Below are 26,084 nucleotides of genomic sequence, written 5' to 3'. Positions count from 1 at the left end.
AATTTTCAATATCAAAATAAAAAAAATATATCCAAATCAAATAACAGGATGTTATTTATGTAGTTTGATCATTTTCCTCAACTGACATATAAAGCATCATCTTCCAAGATACAAAGAATTGCTATTGCGACATCTAGTGGACACATTCAGAACAGCAGTTATTTCATTCAAAATTTTCAGGTTAATTTTTATACTTAGCAAACTCATCCAGCGGGCCTGATCCAGCCCTCGGCCCCCGTATGTTTGACACCTCTGCTCTAGACATTTGTGTAAATGTTTCAAACAGCCTGTTTGATTTATTCATTTATTTTTAATTGTGTCCTCATTGAGGTCATAAGTAAAGTAAGTAAAAAGGCAGAGTATACGCTGGACAGGTCAAGTTAGTCAACAGCCAATCACAGGGCACATACATAGACAAGGAACCAATCACATTCATGCCTATGAACAATTTAGAGTGCCTAGCTCATCTAATGTGCATATTTTTAGAAAAAGGTAAGAGGCCACAGTTCCCGGACAACATGCAAAACGCCACACAAAAGATATCCAAACAGTCCTGTGAAGCCAACATTCTAACCACACCTCCACCGTGCGGCCCTAGTCATTTATTTTGATCAATTTGTCAGAATATATTTAGACATTGGTAGCAGTGAAACTTGCATTTGGTTACCTTGTTTAGCTCAGGAAAAAGCTCTTGAATGGCGATATCCAAGAGAACGTAGGTCAACTGAGGACAGCAGAAGGGCATTGGAAAAGATTAGAAACTGTTACAGTATTCAAAACAAGGCACAAAAGAAGAATTGCGTAGATTATTTTGGGACATTGTACAAACATTTGGATGACCACATTCCATGTGTCATCCTCCTCCAGAGACCCATCTGACTAAAATAGCCACTATTTACTAAAGCTATACAGGGCCAGCCCTTGGCTTTAAACACTCTATGCCAGGGGTGGGCAGACTTTGTGGTTCTGGGACCACATTGGCTTTTACAATTTGACAGAAAGCATATCTGTTGGAACTAAGAGTAGACTTCTCAGACATGGGGTATTTAAATATAATACATCTATTCTTACAATATATTAGGACATACAAAAAAAAACGTTAAAATGGTATTACATTCTCTTTTAGTGGGAGCAGTGTTGTTGGTCACCCTTTTTTTCCCAGTGCGTTGAAGTCTAGTATCAGTTTTGTTGTGGCCAGATGTGGCCCCCTAGACCGTAGTTTGCCTATCCTTGTTCGATGCGGTTGTTTAATCATGTGACACAACACACCACAACAACAACTACAAAGTGTAGTACTGAAGTGACTGGTCGCCACATGATTATGGCGACCAGTCACTTCAGTACTACACTTTGTGGTTGTTGTGCTCTGCAGGTGTTACCTGCAGAGTTACCGTAGGTGCAGTCAGCCCTCAAGACCCTAAACCATGGGTGTCAAACTCTGGCCCGCCGTGTAATTTCACTTGGCCCTTGAGGCGATATCTAATTAACACTAGAGCTGGCCCGCCGATTATATGCAATCCAATCCAACGAGTGCTGGCCCAATCACATAATATGTGCGGCTTCTGCACGCACACACAAGTGAATGCAACGCATACTTGATCAACAGCGATACAGGTCACACTAAGGGTGGCCGTATAAACAACTTTAACACTGTTAGAAATATACGCCACACTGTGAACCCACACCAAACAAGAATGACAAACACATTTCGGGAGAACATCTGCACCGTAACACAACATAAACACAACAGAACAATTACCCTTGCAGCACTAACTCTTCCAAGACGCTACAAGGTGTGTGGGGGGGTTGGTGGTAGTGGGGGGTGCATTTTGTAGCGTCCCGGAAGAGTTAGTGCTGCAAGGGTATCTGTTCTGTTGTGTTACGGTGCGGATGTTCTCCTGAAATGTGTTTGTCATTCTTGTTTGGTGTAGATTCACAGTGTGGCGTGTATTTCTAACAGTGTTAAAATTGTTTATATGGCTACCCTCAGTGGAACGTGTATCGTTGTTGATCAAGCATGCGTTGCATTCACGTATCTTGTGACTGGGCCGGCACGTTGTTAGAATGGATGAAAAGCGGACGTGTCGACAGCTTGTATAGGACGTTAAAGGCAGTGCCCCCAAGACTGTGGTCCGGGTGGACTACGAGATATAATGACTGATGAACACCTTCGTTCGATAATGAAGGTTGCCTCAGCTCAAAGCCTGAGCCCAGACATCAATGAACTAGCATCCAAGAAAAGATGCCAGGTATCTGGCTTGGGCGCATCAGATTAGATCAGTGTGTTGCAAACTGAGCAGTTTAAAGTCCTGAATGGTTGGTTTATTCATTATTTTATTTTCAAATGTATTAGCCTGTGGATAAAGTTAATGTTGATATTTACCTCAGAAGGCTGCAAATAGAAAAGAGTCATACTTTTTTTTATTTAAATTGTATTTGATATGCCATTGATACTTTTTTATTATTATTATTCTTATTTGAAACTCGATTTTGCATGTCACTATAAAGTTATATAAGCCTTGCTTGTTCAATATTCAATGCAAAACTTGTTTGCGTCCCTATTAAAAGGTTAATTTGTTCAACCTTGGCCCGCGGCTTTGTTCAGTTTTAAATTTTGGCCCACTCTGTATTTGAGTTTGACACCCCTGCCCTAAGCTGTTACACTGGTAATATTAAAGACCGAAATTGGGCAGCAAAAAAATCTTGTTTAGGTCCACAAAAAGTCTCGGTCCGGGCCTGCGGCTATACGAAGGCCATATTTTCATGTAGGGTGCATGCTCTTCTGCAGTGAGGTGCGCAGGAGATGAGTCACGCATGTGATGGCATGGAGGCGAGTGCTGTTACCTGCTTGTTGACAACTGGCTGCTGCAGCCCATCAAAGAGAAGACATACACCTTCATACTTGGCCTCTTCTCCGATACATTTTCCCAGAAGGTCTGAAAGATAAATGGTTTTTCAATTGGCGGCCACCTCTTAAAATGTGTGTGTGTCTTGTGAGGGCGGTGGGAGAGCTGACAGGAAATTACCTGGAATGTATCTCATCATCCCTGCAAATGTCCTCTTCTCTCTTCTCTGCTTATCCTGAGGTGAGCGAGGTGGACTGCTCTCACAGAAAACAGCATCTATGGGAGGCATATTATACTTCTTTTTTTTTTATTATTTGTCCAGTGTCATACATTCATTTTTGACTGCCTATTCTTTTGAAGGCCACATATCTCAGCTGGAGTACACCTTGGACTAGGACAGGCTCATATAGACAAACTACTATTTACAATCACATTCGCACCAATGCACAATACATGTGTTTTGAAAGTGGAAGGAATGCATTTGTCCATTAATATTTTCCTCTTACTTAATTTAAATGTATATTTTTAAAACTTACAATTAATATCACATTTTAATGATATCTATTTTATTATTTTTCTATTAAATATGAATGTTTTTGACACAAAGTTTCCCTATATGGTATGTATTTCCTACATTTGTTAATAATATGATTAGAATTATACTACTGTATTTTTTCAAAATGAAAACAATATGTATTAACATTTCACTTTCTTTTTTTTCCCTCATCCTCCCTTTATGTGCAGAGTTCAGATTGTATTCAGTGATGGGCAAGCTACTTGGAAAATGTAGCAAACTAAGCTACAAGTTACTTCGAATAAATGTAGCTAAACTACAGGGGAATCTATCCCTAGAGAATTGTAGAAAGCTACACTACAAGCTACAAGGCGAAAGTAGCTTGCTACATCAAAGCTACATATATTTATAATATATGTGTTAATGTATCTAATAGCGTACAAATGGCCCCAATAAGGGTCCATTACTATTAACTATCTGTCATTTAGCTGACAGATAGTTACCCTACAACTACTTCTAGGGGTCCCCGCACCCCACTGTATGTATTTATTTTAGTTTGCCTTTTCTTTGGCCCACCCTTATATTATTCATTTTCTCTACCTACAGTAAAAAACAGCACCTATCCATATCTTGACAATAAAAAACAATGACTTGTGTGTTTGGGAACAGTTGGTAATGGTTATGTGCAGTAAAACTTTTCATGAACTCAACTCACCTTAATGTGTGTTCCTAAATTTGTTGTTCCTGTAACTAGTTCCTCTAGTTAACAAGCTGTCCCACCACTCTGGTCGTTTTGGTGTAGAACACATTAAAGCCTTCTACAGAAAGCTAGGAGTAATCAATAACAATTTCAATTTAGAAATGGTCTCAGCTGACGAGGTGCTTAATAAATTGAGCGCGCTCCACCTAAACAAGCCCACCGGCCTTGACAATATTCCCTCCAGATTCCTCAGGGACTCTACCACCACCATTGCTCCTATCATCACACACACATAATTAACCTCTCAATTAAACAAGAACAAGTACCCAAGGATTTCAAGATAGTAAGAGTAACCCCCCTTTTTAAAAAAGGTAGCAAATTGGAACCTGATAACTACAGACCTGTTTCTATTCTCAGTTCCATTTCGAATGGAAAAAATAGTTTATGAACAGGTCGATAGATACCTTGCTACTAATAAAAACTCATGTACAAATTCCAATCCAGCTTCAGAACTAACCACTCCACTGACACATGCCTTCTCTATCCGACCGACCACATCAAACATGAGGTGGGCGCGGGCAAATACTGTGCCATGGTCATGCTGGACCTTCAGAAGGCCTTTGACACCGTTAACCACGCTATACTGTTGGATAAGCTCAGAGCAATCGAATTTGATAAAACCTCATCGAGCTGGATGCAATCTTACTTTGAGGGGAGGAAACAGGTGGTAGAGGTGAACGGCACCGTGTCCCCCCCCCCTCTCAGTAAGCTGTGGAGTCCCCCAAGGCAGTATATTAGGACCTTTACTGTTCCTAATATACGTAAATGACATGTCATCAGCATGCAACTGTGAATTGTTCCTGTTTGCGGATGACTCGGCCCTGTTGGTATCCAGCAAGGACAAGTCACAGGTGGAAAAAATCCTCAGTGCTGAACTCCTTAGTATTTGCACCTGGCTCGCTGACAATAAACTATCCATACACTTTGGTAAAACGGAATCCATCCTATTTGGGTCCCACATCAATCTCAAGAAAGTCGGTGACTTCACTATAAAAGTGGGTGACATTGTTATCACCAGGAAAGATGAGGTCACCTACCTAGGTTCCATTCTAGAGGCTAATCTTTCCTGTGATAAAATGGCAACCAAGGTAATCAGAAAGGTTAACCAACGAACGAGATTTCTCTACAGAATCTCCTCTCTGGTCAACAAAAGCACCATGAAGATTCTAGTGGGAACTCTCGTTCAACCCGTTTTCGATTACGCTTGCACCTCCTGGTACCCAAAACCCTCAAATCTAGACTCCAAACATCCCAGAACAAGCTAGTCAGGTTACTTCTGGACCTCCACCCCAGATCACACCTCACTCCTACCCACTTCTCCAAAGTGGGCTGGCTCAGGGTAGAGGACAGAGTTAAACAACTTGCACTGAGTCTAGTCTATAAAATCCGCTACACCTCCCTGATACCGAAGTACATGTCAAACTACTTCCTTAACATAAATGACCGCCATAACCACAACACCAGGGGGAGTTCCACTAACCACGTTAAACCCAGATTCCGATCTAACAAAGGTCTTAACTCATTCTCCTTCTATGCCACATCAATGTGGAATGCACTCCCAAAAGGTGTAAAAGAAAGAGCATCTCTATCCTCCTTCAAAACCGCACTAAAACAACACCTCCAGGCAACTTCAACCCTTGACTAACACCCTCCCCCTTCCACATCCCACCTCCCCGGATTGTAAATAACCAAATGTAAATAATCAAATGTATTTCTAATGTATATACTTGTTCTTATGCTATCTGAACTCACTATGTTCTCTGCTTGCTGTACATATCCTACAAAGTCAGACCTACACTGTTTCAATGCCCATTTCTCTGATGATGCAATTGTTGATGACTGAAGGGCTGTTATCAACCAAACCCTCCTCATTCAATCCCCCGGATTGTAAATAATTCAATGTATATACTCTGATGATTAACTTGTGTGATGACTGTATTATGATGATAGTATATATTTGTACCATGAATTGATTACGTGGACACCGACTTAAACAAGTTGAAAAACTTATTCGGGTGTTACCATTTAGTGGTCAATTGTACGGAATATGTACTGAACTGTGCAATCTACTAATAAAAGTTTAAATCAATCAATCAATCAATTCCACGTCTTAGAGGAAGAGAGCAGTTATGATTTTTTGCTTACAGTGTAAGCAACTAAAAACTAAGGTTTGGGGCGTGGTTCTCTCTATTTGCATACATTTGTCTAAATATGGCTAAAGACACGCATTATTGTGGGTTTCCTGGATGTCGTCTTCATCACTGAAGGAAAAATCTAATCTGTGGGAGAAAATTCCTCTGCCATTTTCAAGTCTGTTTTATATTCTTTTTTTTTTTTTTGAGTTGTCAGCTTGAAGCGTCCCTCTGTCTCCGACTCCCTCATTGTCATGTGACATGAGTGCGTGCCTGTGATGATTTTGCTTCCTGGCTTCGATGACCTGATTGGCCAGTCCGTAATGTTTCGCCCTAATCTTAGCCAATTGTGACTCATCATACAAATACCAACCAATCATCATGGATATTCTCCGTATGTATGGATGTTCTCATTTTCTCCAAGTCATTGTATTTTCTCCGTAATTTTTTGGGCCCTGGATTTGCAGTCCATTTTCTCTTTTTGTAGCTTTGATGTAAGCAATTACGCTACATGGGTCTAAAAGTAGCTAAGCTACTTGTTAAAAAAGGAGCTAAGCTACCGCCAAGCTACTGGAAAATGTAGTTAAGCTACGTAGCTTAGCTACATGCAGCTTGTTACTGTCCATCACTGCTTGTATTTCATGTTTACATATTGTGTTTTGACAACATGAGCCAAAAATCATAATACAATTCTGCAGTTTTTACAAATAGTTGATGAAACTGATAAAACGTTTGTTTCGTATTCATCAAGTTGCGCATTGGAATGCATGAAAAGAGGACGACTTTGCCTTGTTGGATACATTGTGGTTTTCTAGAACCATGAGTTTACATTTTTAATCCATTGGGTAAGATCACAGACATTCAATAGCAACCTTGATTCCTCTCAGTGGATTAATGAAGCATACTGTATCTATAAAAAAAATTTTTATTGTGCATATAACACAAAATTGGACTGTTTTAAGCCATATTTGCACCAGTACCAGACAAAGCTGTCTATTAAATGTTTTCTCTATTATTGAACCTCTTTGTGAAACAAAGCAGCTTACTTCCGCATCAAAACCAATCTTGGAAACTTGCTGTAATTTATCAATCACCATTAGATTTAAAAATGCAAACAAGCTAGGACAACAATACAGTGAAATCTTGATTTACAAACCCCTCTATTTACGAACTTTTAGATCGCGCCAAAATATGCGTGTGTGTGTGCGAACCGTGTCTATGGGTGCTTCATTAATTAATTTTGAGTCCCACTGGCAGTCACTTTGTGCTTGCTCGTTATGAAGAGATTGAGCACATTTTTAATTTGTAAGGAGAACTGCCTTTCTGGAAAAAAATGCAAAAGCGGACTTATTTCACAGCGGAGGAGAAGACTACCTTTCGTTCAGTGGCGCCTCTTCCAAGATCACACCCCGCCCTGACCCTTCTCTCCCTTTGTCTGGTTGATTCTCTTTTCTCGCGAGGAGCAGCTCATTGAAGGAACTTTGCCGATAATGTATAAGTGTATTTTACTTTTTAAAATGTTACCTATTGTAGCAATACGGCTGTTAAATTTGTTTGTTTTTTGTGATTTATGATAGTTTGTGAGGGCACCAAAGGGACTGCTGTGTGTGCCTGTTGGCAGAGCAGCGCATACAGGACACTTCAGTTTGTTATTATTTTAGCTTTGTTAATAAAAAGACAGTTTGTTTTAAATATAATACTGAATAGCACTTTATATTGTGTTCAAAGTGTACCAACCTTAACTAAAATAAGGACAGCTGTAGAGGATGGAACCCATTACTCATATACCTGTATAAATGGTTTCCTATAGAGAAATTTGCTTCACTAGACACATTTTTGGATTTACCAGCCGATTAAGTTTATAAATCAAGTTTCCACTCTCCTGTGAACATGTAAAAAGAGAGGTAGGAAGGTGCACCTCTAAGCAAGGTGATGAGGGAGACTAGCCGGTGTTCTTCCACCACCTGGTTCAGTTTCTGCTGAAGATAGTAGTCAGTGTAGGCCTCCAGGGTGTTCTTGAACAGGATCCTTCCACCCATCAACAGGTGATGCAACCAGTCAGGAATGTGGAAGACGACACGGCCTGACAAGAGGATAGCACGGACAGTTAAAAAGACGAGAATGTGTCAAATGTGATGTTTTTACAAGTCGAGGCTGGGGGAGGCGTTATACTTACCCACATACAATAAATAGTCGTACACCCCATCAACAGTGAGGATTTCCATGAAATAGTTCAGGTTGTGCCTCTTCTCTACCATATCGGATCGGTTGGCATTGTTCCTGAAGAGGTCATTGAAGAGCTGCAAGATGGATTTAAACCAATTCAAAACTTAACTTAAACATTAATAGTAAAGGGGAACATCACTTTTTGTGGGGAATTTTGACTATAAAACCCTCTAACCCAGTGTTTTTCAACCTTTTTTGAGCCAAGGCCCATGTTTTGCGTTGAAAAAATCCGGAGGCACACCACCAGCAGAAATCATAACTAAACTCAGTTGACAGTAAAAAGTCGTCGTCGCAATTGCTAGATATGACTTTAAACCATAACCAAGCATGCATCAATATAGCTCTTGTCTCAAAGTAGGTGTACTGTCACCACCTGTCACATCACGCCGTGACTTATTTTGAGTCTTTTGCTGTTTTCCTGTGTGTAGTGTTTTAGTTCTCCTATTTTGGTGTCTTTTTCTCTTTTTTTGGTATTTTTCTGTAGCAGTTTCATGTCTTCCTTTGAGTGATATTTCCCGCATCTACTTTGTTTCAGCAATCAAGAATATTTCTGTTGTTTTTTTCCTTCTTTGTGGGGACATTGTTGATTGTCATGTCATGTTCGGATATACATTGTGGACGCCGTCTTTGCTCCGCAGTAAGTCTTTGCTGTCGTCCAGCATTCTGTTTGTTTACTTTGAAGCCAGTTCAGTTTTAGTTTCGTTCTGCATAGCCTTCCCTAAGCTTCAATGCCTTTTCTTAGGGGCACTCACCTTTTGTTTATTTTAGATGTAAGCATTAGACACCTTTTTACCTACACGCTGCCTCCCGCTGTTTCCGACATCTATATAGCAATTAGCTACCGGCTGCCACCTACTGATATGGAAGAGTATTACACGGTTAATCTGCCAAGCTCTAGACAGCACCGACACTCAACAACAACACATCATTTGCAGACTATAATTACTGGTTTGCAAAAAATATTTTAAACCCAAATAGGTAAAATTAGATAGACTCCCACTTTACACCAGACTCTATCTCACGGCACACTAGTGTGCTGCAGCACAGTGGTTGAAAAACACGGCTCTAATCAACATCCTTTTGGACCGCTTGTACAGCCCTTTGAGACACTTGTGATTTAGGGCTATATAAATAAACATTGATTGATTTATATACATGATGTAAGTATATATATAATGTAGTAACAGGCGCATTCATGATAACATGTAATATTTACAGTGTTTTGGTAATTTTAAGCATTGTCAGAACATTTTGGCGGTGCATCACAACGTTTGCTATTTCTATTTACAACAACTACTACTACTAATCAGGACAAACAAACATTGTGAAAATCAATGACTACTTTGGGACAAATGATGATCCATAATCAAATCTTTTTGAGCCTGAATATAAGGAAGACGAGACAAGTTTTAGAAGCTCTGTGATAAGCAGACCTAACTATAGTGAAACACTAAGCATCATGTAGCAGTCGTGCTAAGTGCTAAACAAGAAAATAATACAAACCTAAAAAAACAATCACTTACAAGGTCTGCTCTGGGACGCCAACTGATGGGACGTTTATATATTTCAGCACAACACTTGTGTTCCCTGTTTAGATGATAAATTCATCATAATTCTTACTCTTCAGGTAAAAAAAATTAAGCTTGGAGCAAACAAGCATCTTCTTAGCGATGTCTTTGGGACTATTTTGAATATCAAATGTACCAACTTCTCAGTTTATGGCCACAACCTTCAATTATACAGGTGAGGGACATGATTTATAAAGCACAAACTTTTACCAACTGAGTGGCAATGCAGCAGCTCAGTAGGTCAAGTGCTGCAGTTATTCCCTTGGTGATCAAAGCGTTGTGTTACTAAAAATAATTCCTCAGCATTAGCTCTTATAACAACAATATTGCTAATAATTCAGGTCACAGCAAGTAAATGGAGTATTATTGGTTGTTTTTGAATGTTTTTAGAGGGCTTTTTAGGCAGAAGAGATTAATATAATTAGCTACATTGTTAGCAACCTCTTACTAGTGTTACTTTACGATTTAGAATACATAAAAATAGGGATGGTGAATGATTGGCAAAATTCCCAAAAAGTGCAGTTCCCCTAAATAAAATAAATGTTCAACCACAAAATAGAATATCTATTTTGTTTTATGACAACTACATTAAAAACCAATATACTACAGTCCTGCTATTACCACTACGAATTGCCCAGGGGGGAATTCATTAGGAGGCACCGCAAAAACAAGGGGGAAAAACATTTATGGATTTGTGTTAAGTGTCAGCTTGTATCAGGTCAGAATATGTGTGTCAAATGGCCACACTCTACAGGTGTCCCCATACAAATGTTTCACTTCCAACACGATAACAATACTTGAGCCTTGAGTATTGGCTCATGCTGATTCTGATTTTATACAATGTCAACATTAATCACACATCCTCTTGTTATTTTGTAGTGTGGATCGTTACAAAAAACTTGATAAAGTGAAGTGACTCAGAGAACAATGATAGGTATGAAAACCACAAACCTATTTTTCCATTAACCATCTGGAATAGACCTGTGCAGTCTTTAAGTTGAAGTAGATCAGTAATTGTTTTTTTGGCCACAACTATTAAAGTTAAAGTACCAATGATTGTCACACACACAGTAAGGTGTGGTGAAATTTGTCCTCTGCATTTACCCATCCCCTTGTTCACCCCCTGGGAGGTGAGGGGAGCAGTGAGCAGCAGCGGTGGCCGCGCCCGGTAATCATTTTTGGTGATTTAACCCCCAATTCCAACCCTTGATGCTGAGTGCCAAGCAGGGAGGTAATGGGTCCCATTTTTATAGTCTTTGGTATGACTCGGCCGGGGTTTGAACTCGCAACCTACCGATCTCAAGGGGGACACTCTAACCACTAGGCCTGTGGTTCTCAACCTTTTTTCAGTGATGTACCCCCTGTGAACATTTTTTTAATTCAAGTACCCCTAATCAGAGCAAATATTGCTCATTTGTTGTGGTCTTTCTTGAACTATTTGGAAAAAAAGATATAAAAATAACTAAAAACTTGTTGAAAAATAAACAAGTGATTCAATTATAAATATATATTTCTACACATAGAAGTAATCATCAACTTAAAGTGCCCTCTTTGGGGATTGTAATAGAGATCCATATGGATTCATGAACTTAATTCTAAACATTTCTTCACAAAAAAAGAAATCTTTAACATCAATATTTATGGAACATGTCCACAAAAAATCTAGCTGTCAACACTGAATATTGCATTGTTGCATTTCTTTTCACAGTTCTTTTTGACAGACATTTTAAAAAAATCTCACGTACCCCTTGGCATACCTTCAAGTACCCCCAGGGGTATGCGTACCCCCATTTGAGAACCACTGCACTAGGCCACTGAGTAGATGAAAACCACAAACCTATTTTTCCATTTTTCCTATTTTTTTAAGTTGAAGTAGAATAGTAATTGTTTTTTTGGCCACAACTATTGGCCACAATAATGCATTAAGTTAAGCTCCTGATGCAGTTAAGTTGAATGATGCAGACACATTTGTTACTTGATACTTTCTAATGTGCCTATTGTGCTTTGGAGACTTTGCAACTATAATTAAGTGATGCTTGTTTATATTGACAAATGTGTTTTAAAATGCAATCTTTTAAGGACACTTATTACGTATGTGTAGCTTGTGTGCTCAGCTGTTGGGTAGCTGCTAGTTCCTAGTAGCCTACAGCTTACTATGTTAACATTTTGTAAATTATGTCACTAAAATACACTACCGTTCAAAAGTTTGGGGTCACCCAAACAATTTTGTGGAATAGCCTTCATTTCTAAGAACAAGAATAGACTGTCGAGTTTCAGATGAAAGTTCTCTTTTTCTGGCCATTTTGAGCGTTTAATTGACCCCACAAATGTGATGCTCCAGAAACTCAATCTGCTCAAAGGAAGGTCAGTTTTGTAGCTTCTGTAACGAGCTAAACTGTTTTCAGATGTGTGAACATGATTGCACAAGGGTTTTCTAATCATCAATTAGCCTTCTGAGCCAATGAGCAAACACATTGTACCATTAGAACACTGGAGTGATATTTGCTGGAAATGGGCCTCTATACACCTATGAGATATTGTAAAACCAGACATTTGCAGTTAGAATAGTCATTTACCACATTAGCAATGTATAGAGTATATTTCTTTAAAGTTAAGACTAGTTTAAAGTTATCTTCATTGAAAAGTACAGTGCTTTTCCTTCAAAAATAAGGACATTTCAATGTGACCCCAAACTTTTGAACGGTAGTGTATATGAAAAGAAATCTTGTGTGCTTATTGGAGAGACTTCTGGATGTTAACTGGCTTTGCACAAGTAAGCGCGCTGCAGGACTGCTTGCATCGCAGCGCTTACATCGGCGATTTTAGATGCAATCCAATATTTGTTTTGTTGCTGACATTGGACCGATACCCGATATTTGATCAGAACACCCCGACTGCTCAGATGACGTGGTTAAAGCCATACTTAAAAACTGTAACATACAGCAAAAGTCTCAATTCTCAAACATATTGTGTTGAGCTTGATGTAAAAGCCCTATGCAAACTTCTTCTCGTTTTAAAGATGAACTCTTTTATATGTCAATAGCATCTTAGCAGAGACTTAGCAGCACTTCACACAGCTCAGAAGAGCAGAGAATCATTAACAAAAAACACTATCTCACTCGGGGTACTAACACGAGGCATGTTGGGAAGCCCACACACACACACACACACACACACACACACACACACACACACACACACACACACACACACACACACACACACACACACACACACACACACACACACACACACACACACACACACACACACACACACACACACACACACACACACACACACACACTTCCAACACTATATGTTAAATAACAAAAACAAGCCAATAATGAGTCAGTATGAATTGGTTTAGCCTTGACTACTCGAAGTATCGACAGTGGAGGATGATAATTATGCGTCAAAAAACATGGAAAAGGAGAAAGTTAGAGCGATCATGTGGAAAATGTTGAAAAACGAGGGAAGAAGAACAGTAACTCTATGGATACCATATTATGGAACAGATGTCATCAAATAAGCTATTGTTACATGGTAGCCTATGCGATATATAACCAGTGATGCCACCTTGGCCCAGGGCACCATTGAAGCTAGAAAAGGCAAGGCATTAGAATTAGTCGGAAACCATCTGGATTTGATGAGGTAAATCCCAGAGGCCTCGCCTGCTGTGTGAAAGAGTTAGAAAGCCATCCTGGTGACTGAAGCAAGAAAGAAAGAAATTAAAAGAGTTCCGAACCTTTTTATCGTTTTCTGAAGTGGGGCTCAGGATAGTGAGCTCGGGCCGGCTGGGTTTGGGCTTGGGGGACTCACAAGAGTTGAAGAAGGATTGGATGAAAGACTCCAGATGCTGCCCTTTCTGATGGCCAAAGACAGCAGGCAATTACAGAATGAAAGTAGGAATGATATATGATATACAGTCTATTTTGGATGTAGTAGAAGCTAATGAGGCTCTCACAAGGACCTTCCTTTTTATCTTATTAGGCTAGATTTTATTTGATTCTATTTATTATATATTTACTGTATAAACATACACATATATATATATATATACATACAGTAGATATATATATATATTTTATAATATATCATAATATGATTTACTTATTTGTATCCTTTATTCCTAGTCATGGTTCTTACTATATTACAAGTTTAATTGTTTTTACTTTCCAGCGTTCCTCAGAGGGAGCCCTCTGCATCAGGGATTATAGGCCATGACTGTGAGGGCGCTTTTTATCAGCGTCCTTGTGGCCGTGGTCTGATGCAGACGGCTCCTGTGATAGTGTTTCTTCACCTGCCTCCTCTGTACTCAGCCATTCATTCGTGCGTGTGGGCGTGTTTGTGTGTGCACATGGGTAATTGATGATGGGAATGGAGGTCGTCAGGGTATGGTTTTTAAGTCTGTAAAGGCCTGATTTACTAAGATCCAAATACCACACAGTAATCAGCGTGGGCTATCTATTAAATAGTGTGTACTATTAACGGGTGTGTTGTGTGCGATTTACTAAAACTGCGTGTGCAATTGAAAAGTGAAGTGAAGTGAAGTGAATTACATTTATATAGCGCTTTTTCTCAAGTGACTCAAAGCGCTTTACATAGTGAAACCCAATATCTAAGTTACATTCAAACCAGTGTGGGTGGCACTGGGAGCAGGTGGGTAAAGTGTCTTGCCCAAGGACACAACGGCAGTGACTAGGATGGCGGAAGCGGGGATCGAACCTGCAACCCTCAAGTTGCTGGCACGGCCGCTCTACCAACCGAGCTATACCGCCCCAAAAGTGATGCAGACCGCTTTATTTGCATGAAGATTTTGCGTGTGCTACGGTATATGGGGCATCAGCACAGAGATACTTTCATTTACTACACATTCATGTTACCATGCTCCTAAGTTTTGCTGTGTTTTCAAACCAGCAGAAGACATCTACCACTTTTCATGGGCATTTTAGAAGCAGTTGTGCAGTACATCTACTGAAACCACTTTTTTTTTTTTTTTTTAACCGCTGAAGTTACATGGGAGGGAGGCTGTACTTACTCAGCTCAATACGTAAAAATGCATACTTCAGGATTTTTTTTTTTTTTCATACAAGTAATATTTTATTAATGTACAGTACAGGCCAAAAGTTTGGACACACCTTCTCATTTCAATGTGTATTCTTTATTTTCATGACTATTTACATTGTAGATTGTCACTGAAGGCATCAAAACTATGACACCTGCAAAGTGAAAACCATTTCGACTAGTCAAGGGTGTACCCTGCCTTCCGCCCGAATGCAGCTGAGATAGGCTCCAGCACCCTCGCGACCCCGAACGTGACAAGCGGTAGAAAATGGATGGATGGATGAAAACACGATACACAAAATAGATTGCACGCCTTATTCTGCTCACTTAACAGACGGAGTCCACTTTGCACACGTTTAGTAGATCAGCTTTGCATGTGCTATGAATTTTGCATGGGTTTTAGTACACGCAAACATTTAGTAAATCATGCCCATTGTGTTACATTTCTTTTATGTATGAAAAGCGCTTCATAAATAAATTTTGATTGAGTTTGATTGACAGGAGATGCAACATTTCTTGTGACGGACACCAAGGGTGTGTATTAGGGGTGTGGGAAAAAAATCGATTCGAATTGGAATCGCGATTCTCACGTTGTGCGATTCAGAATCGATTCTCTTTTTTTTTTTAAATCGATTTTAATTTTTTTTATTTAATTTTTTTTTTTTTTTAATTAATCAATCGAACAAAACGATACACAGCAATACCATAACAATGCAATCCAATTCCAAAACCAAACCCGACCCAGCAACACTCAGAACTGCAATAAACAGAGCAATTGAGAGGAGACACAAACACGACACAGAACAAACCAAAAGTAGTGAAACAAAAATTAATATTATCAACAACAGTATCAATATTAGTTACAATTTCAACATAGCGGTGATTAAAAATCCCTCATTGACATTATCATTCGACATTTATAAAAAATGGAGAAAAAAAACAAGTGTCACAGTGGCTTACACTTGCATCGCATCTCATAAGCTTGACAACACACTGTGTCCAATATTTTCACAAAGATAAAATAAGTCATATTTTTGGTTCATTTAATAGTTAAAACAAATTTACAATATTGCAATTAGTTGATAAAACATTGTCCTTTACAATTATAAAAGCTTTTTACAAAAATCTACTACTCTGCTTGCATGTCAGCAGACTGGGGTAGATCTGCTGAAATCCTATGTATTGAATGAATAGAGAATCCTTTTGAATCGGGAAAAAAAATCGTTTTTGAATCGAGAATCGTGTTGAATTGAAAAAGAATCGATTTTGAATCGAATCGTGACCCCAAGAATCGATATTGAATCGAATCGTGGGACACCCAAAGATTCACAGCCCTAATGTGTATAAATAAGATTACCAGTGAGTCATAACATAAAGTAGAAGTTAACAGACTACAGATATTTGGGAAAGCGACAGCAGGTCAAAATGTTATAAAGAGATTAAAGCTTTGCATGTACACAGTGGGGGTGTTTAAATCAGTTGCACAGCCTGGATGTTATCAGTCAAGGGTGTCAATCATCGTCATGTACTTCTTAATTGTTGTACTTAAAGTTGCACACATGCCAAAATAAATGCATTACTCACCTCCTTTATCAGTTTGCTGGGAACTGACTTAATGATTTTCCCTGTAAAACATGCATAATGAATGTCAGTGATGAACGGTCATGTCGGATCGTGCAATTTGCCTCTGGTTGAGTCACACATAACATTCCCTTTCAAGACAAGGTCAGAACACACACACACACACACACACAGCTTCTCTTGTTCAAATATAATCCCTCTCACTGGCACTTGGTCACATTCTCTACCTCAAACACACACATCGCTATATTATACCGAGGTTTACGTCGGGCAACATCTTGTCCAAGAACTGAGACTCCATGCTGTGCGGGGACAGAAAGTCAGCCAGGAGTTGGCTGTTGCTCAACTCGGGGTGCTGCAGGAGTTTCTGCACAGAACAGCACACAAGAGACGACGTTGAGTGAAAGCCAGCAATACGACAACCAGGACACTCATTTTGGCTGCTAGTACGTTGTCATATGAAAAAGACAGATGTTGGCCTCATTTCACAACCATTGGGGGTTTTTCCAATGACACAATTTAGAGGCTCTGTTTGTTCTGGAGCCCATCGACTTGCCAGTTTAACCCTTTCAAATACCTGCAATTTCAAAACAAAGTAAGTTTTGTATTGCAGTAGAGGAGCATACAGTGGAAACTACAAAGTACACAGTTGATTGTCACATCATAAAAACCTTTATTACCTAATTAAATCAATCAACACTTGTAAAGAACATAATGTCATGGCTGTCTTGAGTTTCCAATACTTTCTACAACTCTTATTTTTTTGTGATAGAGTGATTGGAGCACATACTTGTTGGTCACAAAAAACATTCATTAAGTTTGGTTCTTTTATGAATTTATTATGAGTCTACTGAAAATGTGACCAAGCCTGCTGGGTCAGAAGTATACATACATCAATGTTAATATTTGGTTACATGTCCCTTGGCGAGTTTCACTGCAATAAGGCAGTGGTTCTCAACCTTTTTTCAGTGATGTACCCCTTGTGAACATTTTTTTAATTCAAGTACCCCTAATCAGAGCAAATATTGCTCATTGGTTGTGGTCTTTCTTGAACTATTTGGAAAAAAAGATATAAAAATAACTAAAAACTTGTTGAAAAATAAACAAGTGATTCAATTATAAATAAATATTTCTACACATAGAAGTAATCATCAACTTAAAGTGCCCTCTTTGGGGATTGTAATAGAGATCCATATGGATTCATGAACTTAATTCTAAACATTTCTTCACAAAAAAAGAAATCTTTAACATCAATATTTATGGAACATGTCCACAAAAAATCTAGCTGTCAACACTGAATATTGCATTGTTGCATTTCTTTTTACAGTTCTTTTTGACAGACATTTTTAAAAAATCTCACGTACCCCTTGGCATACCTTCAAGTACCCCCAGGGGTATGCGTACCCCCATTTGAGAACCACTGCAATAAGGCACTTTTGGTAGCCATCCACAAGGTTCTGGTTGAATTTTTGATCACTCCTCTTGACAAAATTGCTGCAGTTCAGCTAAATTTGTTGGTTTTCTGACATGGACTTGTTTCTTCAGCATTGTCCACACGTTTAAGTCGGGACTTTGGGAAGGCCATTCTAAAACCTTAATTTTAGCCTGATTTAGCCATTCCTTTACCACTTTTGACATGTGTTTGGGGTCATTGTCCTGTTGAAACAACCAACTGCGCCCAAGACCCAACCTCTGGGCTGATGATTTTAGGTTGTCCTGAAGAATTTGGAGGTAATCTTCCTTTTTCATTGTCCCATTTAAAGCACCAGTTCCATTGGCAGCAAAACAGGCCCAGAGCATAATACTACCACCACCATGCTTGACGGTAGGCATGGTGCTCCTGGGATTAAGGGCTTCACTTTTTCTCCTCCAAACATATTGCTGGCTATTGTGGCCAAACAGCTCAGTTTTTGTTTCATCAGACCACAGAACTTTCCTCCAGAAGGTCTTATCTTTGTCCATGATATGTCAGATGAAACAAAAATTGAACTGTTTGGCCACAATACCCAGCAATATGTTTGGAGGAGAAAAGGTGAGGCCTTTAATCCCAGGAACACCATGCCCATTGTTAAGCATGGTGGTGGTAGTATTATGCTCTGGGCCTGTTTTGCTGCCAATGGAACTGGTGCTTTAAATTGGACAATGAAAAAGGAGGATTACCTCCAAATTCTTCAGGACAACCTAAAATCATCAGCCAGGAGGTTGGGTCTTGGGCGCGGGTCGCAGGGGCAGAAGCCTCAGTAGGTCTACTGCCACCTTTTCCTGTTCCACCGGAGGAACTTCAAAGCGTTCCCAGGCTAGCTGCGAGATATAATCCCTCCAGCGTGTCTTGGGTCTAGCCCGGGGCCTCCTTTTGACTGGGAATGCCAGGTACACCTCACCAGGGAGGCTTCCAGGAGGCATCAAGATGACGACGATGCCCGAGCAACCTAAACTGGTTCCTCCCGATGCGAAGAAGCCTCCAGGATGACCAAGCCCCTCACCATATTCCTCAGTTAATGCCAAAATGATCAGCTATTGTGTAGTATATCCTAAGAGCTTTTAGATGGACCCCTTTCTTGACCAGGTGATCTGCTGATTTTCTGCTCTGCTTCCTCCCTTCTCCTGATACCAGGTGGCCATCAATCAATTCCGGAGAGGTACCAGTCTGGACGACATGCTAGCTAACCCGAGTTGCGACGCGGGGTAGATTACTTTTCACCTGGCCGGACCTCAAGAAGATTATGACTATCTTTTAGCTTCCCAATGGACTGGACTTCCACATTATCGATTAATTCAATGAGTATACCCACTTGACATCAATTGCAACCAATCACCCTGGAAAGGGGGTCTCTAAATCTGATGCCCCTTCTCAAGCTTTATTCCATTTTTGTCATTGAGTTTTTCCTTGCCTGGTTGTGGGTTTAGATCAAGGATGTTATGAGTGTGTGAAAGCCTTTTGAGACACTTGTGATTATGGCCATATAGTGAATACATTTTAATTGATTGATAAAGTGTGTTAGCAATGTAAAAAGGATTCCCGGGCACGGCCACTGCTGCTGCTAACTGCTCCCCTCACCTCCCAGGGGGTTATCAAGGGTGATGGGTCAAATGCAGAGAATAATTTTGCCACACCTAGTGTGTGTGTGACAATCATTGGTACTTTAACTTTTTAACTATTTGTATATGTCAATTACTGTATATTCAATTAGTTGTATTGCTCATATTGTACTCAGCGTATGCTTTCTGGTGCCACTCTTATTTCTATGGTTAGTGCCAAACTTTTCAAATTCACTTTCACTGTTATACTGTATTGCCGTGGTGCTAACACAAAAGAACACAAAACGTTTAGAAAGATTGGGGATGTTTTTTCACTTTAAAAAAATATATATATATATAGTATAGTAATAGTTCTCCAAATGTATCACTTTAGATGGGTTCAAATTTTGAGCTTGTGCTAAACTTCTTTACTTTCAGTAAAGTGTTTTTTAATCTTAAATTTACTTAATTTTTTACCTTTTCTTCCCAAATACCACATGCTAAACAGTGTGTGCAAAAAATAAAATGGTGGGTACAATGAGTGGGCGTGTTGCGTGTGGTCTAACACTGAGTGCAAATGAAAAGTGGTGCAGACCGCCTTATTTAAATGAGGGCTTTCCCCACGGACACATTTGATTTTTCTGCTCATTCGTGTTGATGTGCTCCTACCTGTGTGCGATGTGTTGAACCAGCAGCACACATCTGTAATCTATAACACTTTTTATGAATCGCAATGTAGACAACAGAGACATATGCACACTTAATTCTGTGCACAAGGCTGTGGTTTGATTCACCAACGCATTCCTGCATCTGGAAAATGGAAAATGCACATTGAAAGATGTATTTTCATGTAGACGATATTTTATAGTAATTGATTTGCAAATCAGTTTCAACCCATATTCAGTTGAATATGCTACAAAGACAACATATTTGATGTTCAAACTGAAACTTTTTTTTTTTTGCAAATAATCATTAACTTTAGAATGTGATGCCAGCAACACGTGACAAAGAAGTTGGGAAAGGTGGCAATAAATACTGATAAAGTTGAGGAATGCTCATCAAACACTTATTTGGAACATCCCACTGGTGAACAGGCAAATTGGGAACAGGTGGGTGCCATAATTGGGTATAAAAGTAGATTCACAAACAAGGATGGGGCGAGGGTCACCACTTTGTCAACAAATGCGTGAGCAAATTGTTGAACAGTTTAAGAAAAACCTTTCTCAAACATACTATTGCAAGGGATTTAGGGATTTCACCATCTACGGTCCGTAATATCATCAAAGGGTTCAGAGAATCTGGAGAAATCACTGCACGTAAGCAGCTAAGCCCGTGACCTTCGATCCCTCAGGCTGTACTGCATCAACAAGCGACATCAGTGTGTAAAGGATATCCAAACATGGGCTCAGGAACTCTTCAGAAACCCACTGTCATTAACTACAGTTGGTTGCTACATTTGTAAGAGCAAGTTAAAACTCTCCTATGCAAGGCAAAAAACGTTTATCAACAACACCCAGAAACGCTGTCGGCTTCGCTGGGCCTGAGCTCATCTAAGATGGACTGATACAAAGTGGAAAAGTGTTCTGTGGTCTGACGAGTCCACATTTCAAATTGTTTTTGGAAACTGAGGATGTCGTGTCCTCCGGACCAAAGAGGAAAAGAACCATCCGGATTGTTATAGGCGCAAAGTTGAAAAGCCAGCATCTGTGATGGTATGGGGTGTATTAGTGCCCAAGACATGGGTAACTTACACATCTGTGAAGGTGCCATTAATGCTGAAAGGTACATACAGGTTTTGGAGCAACATATGTTGCCATCCAAGCAACGTTACCATGGACGCCCCTGCTTATTTCAGCAAGACAATGCCAAGCCAAGTGTTACATCAACGTGGCTTCATAGTAAAAGAGTGCGGGTACTAGACTGTCCAGACCTGTCTCTCATTGAAAATGTGTGGCGCATTATGAAGCCTAAAATACCACAACGGAGACCCCCGGACTGTTGAACAACTTAAGCTGTACATCAAGCAAGAATGGGAAAGAATTCCACCTGAGAAGCTTAAAAAATGTGTCTCCTCAGTTCCCAAACGTTTACTGAGTGTTGTTAAAAGGAAAGGCCATGTAACAGTGGTGAACATGGCCTTTCCCAACTACTTTGGCACGTGTTGCAGCCATGAAATTCTAAGTTAATTATTTGCAAAAAAAAAAAAAGTTTATGAGTTTGAACATCAAATATCTTGTCTTTGTAGTGCATTCAATTGAATATGGGTTGAAAAGGATTTGCAAATCATTGTATTCCGTTTATATTTACATACAACACAATTTCCCAACTCATATGGAAACGGGGTTTGTACATGCAAACCTTGAGTTCATCGGGCCCTAAGTGTGTTGTTTTAAATCACTGTTGAAGTCCTAGTTTACCAGATACAGATGTTGCACTTGTTAAATGGTGGTAAATTGTTTTGGTACACTCACATGTCAGTATGAGGTGCAGACCTATTTCTCCAAAAAGAGCTAACAAAGTTAATTCAATCCTACAGTACACTAGTGTGCTCTACTTTCATTGTAGTTCATTATTACTTTTCACCATTAAAATAATTAATTTGTTGATCGTCTGGGGGAAATGTATCCAGTTATGTGCACAGTTCCTTCCTCTGCAAAGTGTGACATTAATCCCACCAAAACATTACATGCTATCAAAAACTACTTGCAGATGTTGGATTGTGTAATGTTTGCATAACATAGGGTTTGTGGTATTTATTTCCTCTCCAAAATACACATCTGGTACTGGATTCTATAAACTTGTCTCTTTCCCACCCCCCAAAAAAGTCAGTGATACTCTTTGAATGTTTGTTAGCTTCTTGTCCAGCTGGAAGACTGACAAGGTATACCTTTAGTCACTGCAAGGGCCCCCTCTTTTCTTAACATGTTCATAAGTCAAGTCTTCCAGCTGCTGAGAACTGGGAAGGTTCCAACTTAAATTAAAAGAGAACTCTAGCGTGGAAGGATTCATAAGGACAAGGGTTGTGTGTGACTTGGGAGAAAAGGAAAGTGGAATGAATACAAATGCCTAGGCTGCATTTGCACTTCAATGTCACCATGTCACGGCAAAATGAAGCCGGGCTGGCGTCAGTTCAGAGACAATTGTCAAATTAGTCGAGTATTTGGCAGTGACTGAAGCTGTGCATTTACTTGACAAGAAAATGTGTCTTCTTCATAGGCTTGATATGATAATTACACATCAATGTAGCCTCGCTGTCTAAATTGAAATCATTAGCAAATCGCCACCTGAACACCCACCTGAAGGTACTCCTGAAACTCCTCCCTCTTGGATGTGAGGAACTCATAATTCTTAGGACCGATGATTCTCTTGGAAGGCAACTGTGCATCTGGAAATGATCCTGCAGCAGGATTTCAAATAAAATGAATGCATGAATGTACTCCAGCACAAGGGCGACAGATGTGTCATAGTTGCTAACTAAATACTATGGAAATTAGAAGTCATTGAGGAACACAGTGGTACCTCAGTTTGTGTTGGTAATCTGTTCCAAAAGGTCTAATGAAGGTTTCGTTGTATAGTAATATGGTACAAACACCAGACAACTTTTCCCAAAAGAAATAATGTAATTACAATAAATCTAGACCAGACACACTAAAATATTAACATAACTCACATTTTAATGATAATTATTGTAGTTTTACATGCAGAAAAAAAATGTGAAATACATGTAAATAACGAATAAAATAGCTACATGAAAATGTGACAATTTTTATCTTCGTTAACCACTTGTTTGCAAAGATGACAATTAGCAGAGCGGGAGGAAGAGAGGGATGCCACTTTTGTACTTCTTACCAGTTCTTTCCTTATCAAAAGGGCTGGCACTTGCAACGTTATTTGGCCCCATAGTGACTCGTTTTTTAATAATAATTTTAATTAATTAATAATAAAGAAACTGAGCCACCAATGCATGGGATTCTTTGTTTGGGCACATTACTCTTCAGTCAAATGGACTAGTTTCTTACACGCAGTATACGAAAAACCGAGGCAAACTTATGTAAAAAATGTTTGTCGAAAACCAAATCCTACAAAGACTACTAATACTGTAGCGGATACTTAAAACTGAAAGGTATACATAATACATACAGTATCTTACAAAAGCGAGTACACCCTTCACCATTCAGAAACCATTTTATTACGGGATATCTTCTCAAAGGAAAATATCATGGAAGATATACGTTTGAGTAGTCATTGTACAGCTTGTATAGGAGTAAAGACTTCCTGTATTGTCGACTAAAAAAATGAGTCAAACACGCAGACATTATTGTGTAAATATCTGGCTACACAACTGAGTAACAAGATAATTGCGTCTTGGGCTGCACGAGGGGATGCCAACTCTGGGGAGCTGTGATCAGTTAAGAAACAGTATGTATCGATTCTGAAGTGGAGCATGAGCCCCTCTAATGAGCCCAAACACTTTGCTGAGGAAGAAGGTGTTGTCTCCTCCAGACTCGAACTCATTTCATGCCAAAAAGGATTAAGACTGTGTCAGATAGAATTGGTTATGCCACTAAATATTCACCCTTCGGTGTACTCACTTCTGTTGCCAGGTATTTTAGCGATATAACGGCTCTGTGTTGACTTCTTTTTAGAAAACAGTAAATGTTTACCGATGTACAGAAGTACCTCAACTTACAAGCTTAATTGGTTCTATGACGGAGCTCTTACCTCAAAACACTTCTCAATTAAATGTCTCCCATTGAAATTAAGCAAATTTAATTGGTGCTTGACCACCCTTTAAAACAGCACCATTTTAACATGTAACATGCATTTAGAAAGAAAAAACTTGAGTTAAATATTGTATAAAATCAATACAAAAGCTTGTACTACTACCAACTACAGTAGTTTTATGATGTAATAATAATGTGTAGTAATTATCTTCTACAGTATCTCCTTCCAGCTGCCTTTCCGTCAAACACCCCATCAGTAGCTTTTCCATATTTTCATGGATAAATGTACTTACTACAGGAGTTTTATGAAGTAATGTAGTAATAATAATAATAATGTGTAGTATTTACCTTCTACAGTATCTCCTTCCAGCTGCTTTTCCGTCAAACACCCTATCAGTAGCTTTTCCATATTTTCATGGATAAATGTACCGTTTTTTCGGAGTATAAGTCGCACCTGCCGAAAATGCATAATAAATAAGGAAAAAAACATATAAGTCGCATTTTTTGGGGAAATTTATTTGATAAAACCCAACACCAAGAATAGACATTTGAAAGGCAATTTAAAATAAATAAAGAATAGTGAACAACAGGCTGAATAAGTGTACGTTATATGATGCATAAATAACCAACTGAGAACGTGCCTGGTATGTTAACGTATCATATTATGGTAAGAGTCATTCAAATAACTATAATATATAGAACATGCTATATGTTTACCAAACAATCTGTCACTCCTAATCGCTAAATCCCATGAAATCTTATACGTCTCTTACGTGAATGAGCTAAATAATATTATTTGATATTTTACGCTAATGTGTTAATAATTTCACACATAAGTCGCTCCTGAGTATAAGTCGCACCCCCGGCCAAACTATGAAAAAAACTGCGACTCATAGTCCGAAAAATACGGTACTTACTACAGGAGTTTTATGAAGTACCGGTAATGTAAAAACAATGTGTGGTATTTACCTTCTACAGTATCTCCTTCCAGCTGCTTCTAAGTCAAACACCCTATCAGTAGCTTTTCCATATTTTTATGGATAAATGTATGCCGTTTATATATTATCTTAACATCCTTGGCTGGCATTGGACTCAATTTGCTTCAGTATGGTGCAGAATAGCAGTGCTACGCTCAAATTGCTTGACCAACTTGGCGACACACACACTTTTTTTTTTTTTAATTCCATGAATATCATCTACTTCTTCTCAGCACTGTCCTTATTTTTATTTTTTTAATTTATATATTTATTTGACAGGGACGGTACAATTAAACTTTGCTACCCACAGGTAACCGATGTCAAAGTACATAAGACATATAGCCACAGGTTAATTTGCAACCTTTGTCCCTGGTTAGGCTTTTTTTTTTTTTTTTTAAAGTTGAGAAGTAAAGTGTAAAACACAAATATGCCTTTGTGCGAACCATGTCTCGTACGAACATTGTGTTCATTCATTCAGTGTGCAGCAGTAAGCCTTGGGGCGCAGCCATTTTTGGGATTACCACTTCCTGTGCAGAGCCCTCTCCCTCATATTCTGTTTACACTGTCCATTACTCCGTCACCACTTCTCAGTGCTTCCAACATGTATTTTTTTTTCTTTCCATTTTCCAAGTTTTGTCAATTTTGCTTACTCAATATGGGTCCAAAATAAA

At 39.1% G+C, this 26,084-nt stretch overlaps 1 protein-coding gene across 7 annotated transcripts in view; it reads right to left on the bottom strand.

Moving 5' to 3' along the window:
* Positions 1–26,084, bottom strand: part of LOC133646321 (sorting nexin-14-like) — a 64,430-nt gene that overhangs the window by 1,024 nt on the left and 37,322 nt on the right. For 6 of the 7 annotated variants that reach the window (XM_062041559.1, XM_062041558.1, XM_062041561.1 and 3 more), the window contains 9 exons: positions 23,009–23,109; positions 16,950–17,061; positions 16,698–16,738; positions 13,795–13,914; positions 8,429–8,552; positions 8,171–8,335; positions 3,027–3,122; positions 2,845–2,936; positions 668–724 (listed from right to left, as the gene is read on the bottom strand). In XM_062041559.1, coding sequence (XP_061897543.1) covers positions 668–724; positions 2,845–2,936; positions 3,027–3,122; positions 8,171–8,335; positions 8,429–8,552; positions 13,795–13,914; positions 16,698–16,738; positions 16,950–17,061; positions 23,009–23,109 — 908 coding nt within the window. Of the gene's footprint in view, positions 1–667; positions 725–2,844; positions 2,937–3,026; positions 3,123–8,170; positions 8,336–8,428; positions 8,553–13,794; positions 13,915–16,697; positions 16,739–16,949; positions 17,062–23,008; positions 23,110–26,084 lie in introns of those variants that run through there. The other variant, XR_009825271.1, reaches the window with a different exon arrangement.

This window comes from Entelurus aequoreus, linkage group LG03, assembly GCF_033978785.1.
Source record: "Entelurus aequoreus isolate RoL-2023_Sb linkage group LG03, RoL_Eaeq_v1.1, whole genome shotgun sequence".
NCBI classification, from domain to species: domain Eukaryota; kingdom Metazoa; phylum Chordata; class Actinopteri; order Syngnathiformes; family Syngnathidae; genus Entelurus; species Entelurus aequoreus.
The sequence above is the reverse complement of the archived record's forward strand: the minus strand, read 5'-3'. Positions and strand labels throughout refer to the sequence as shown.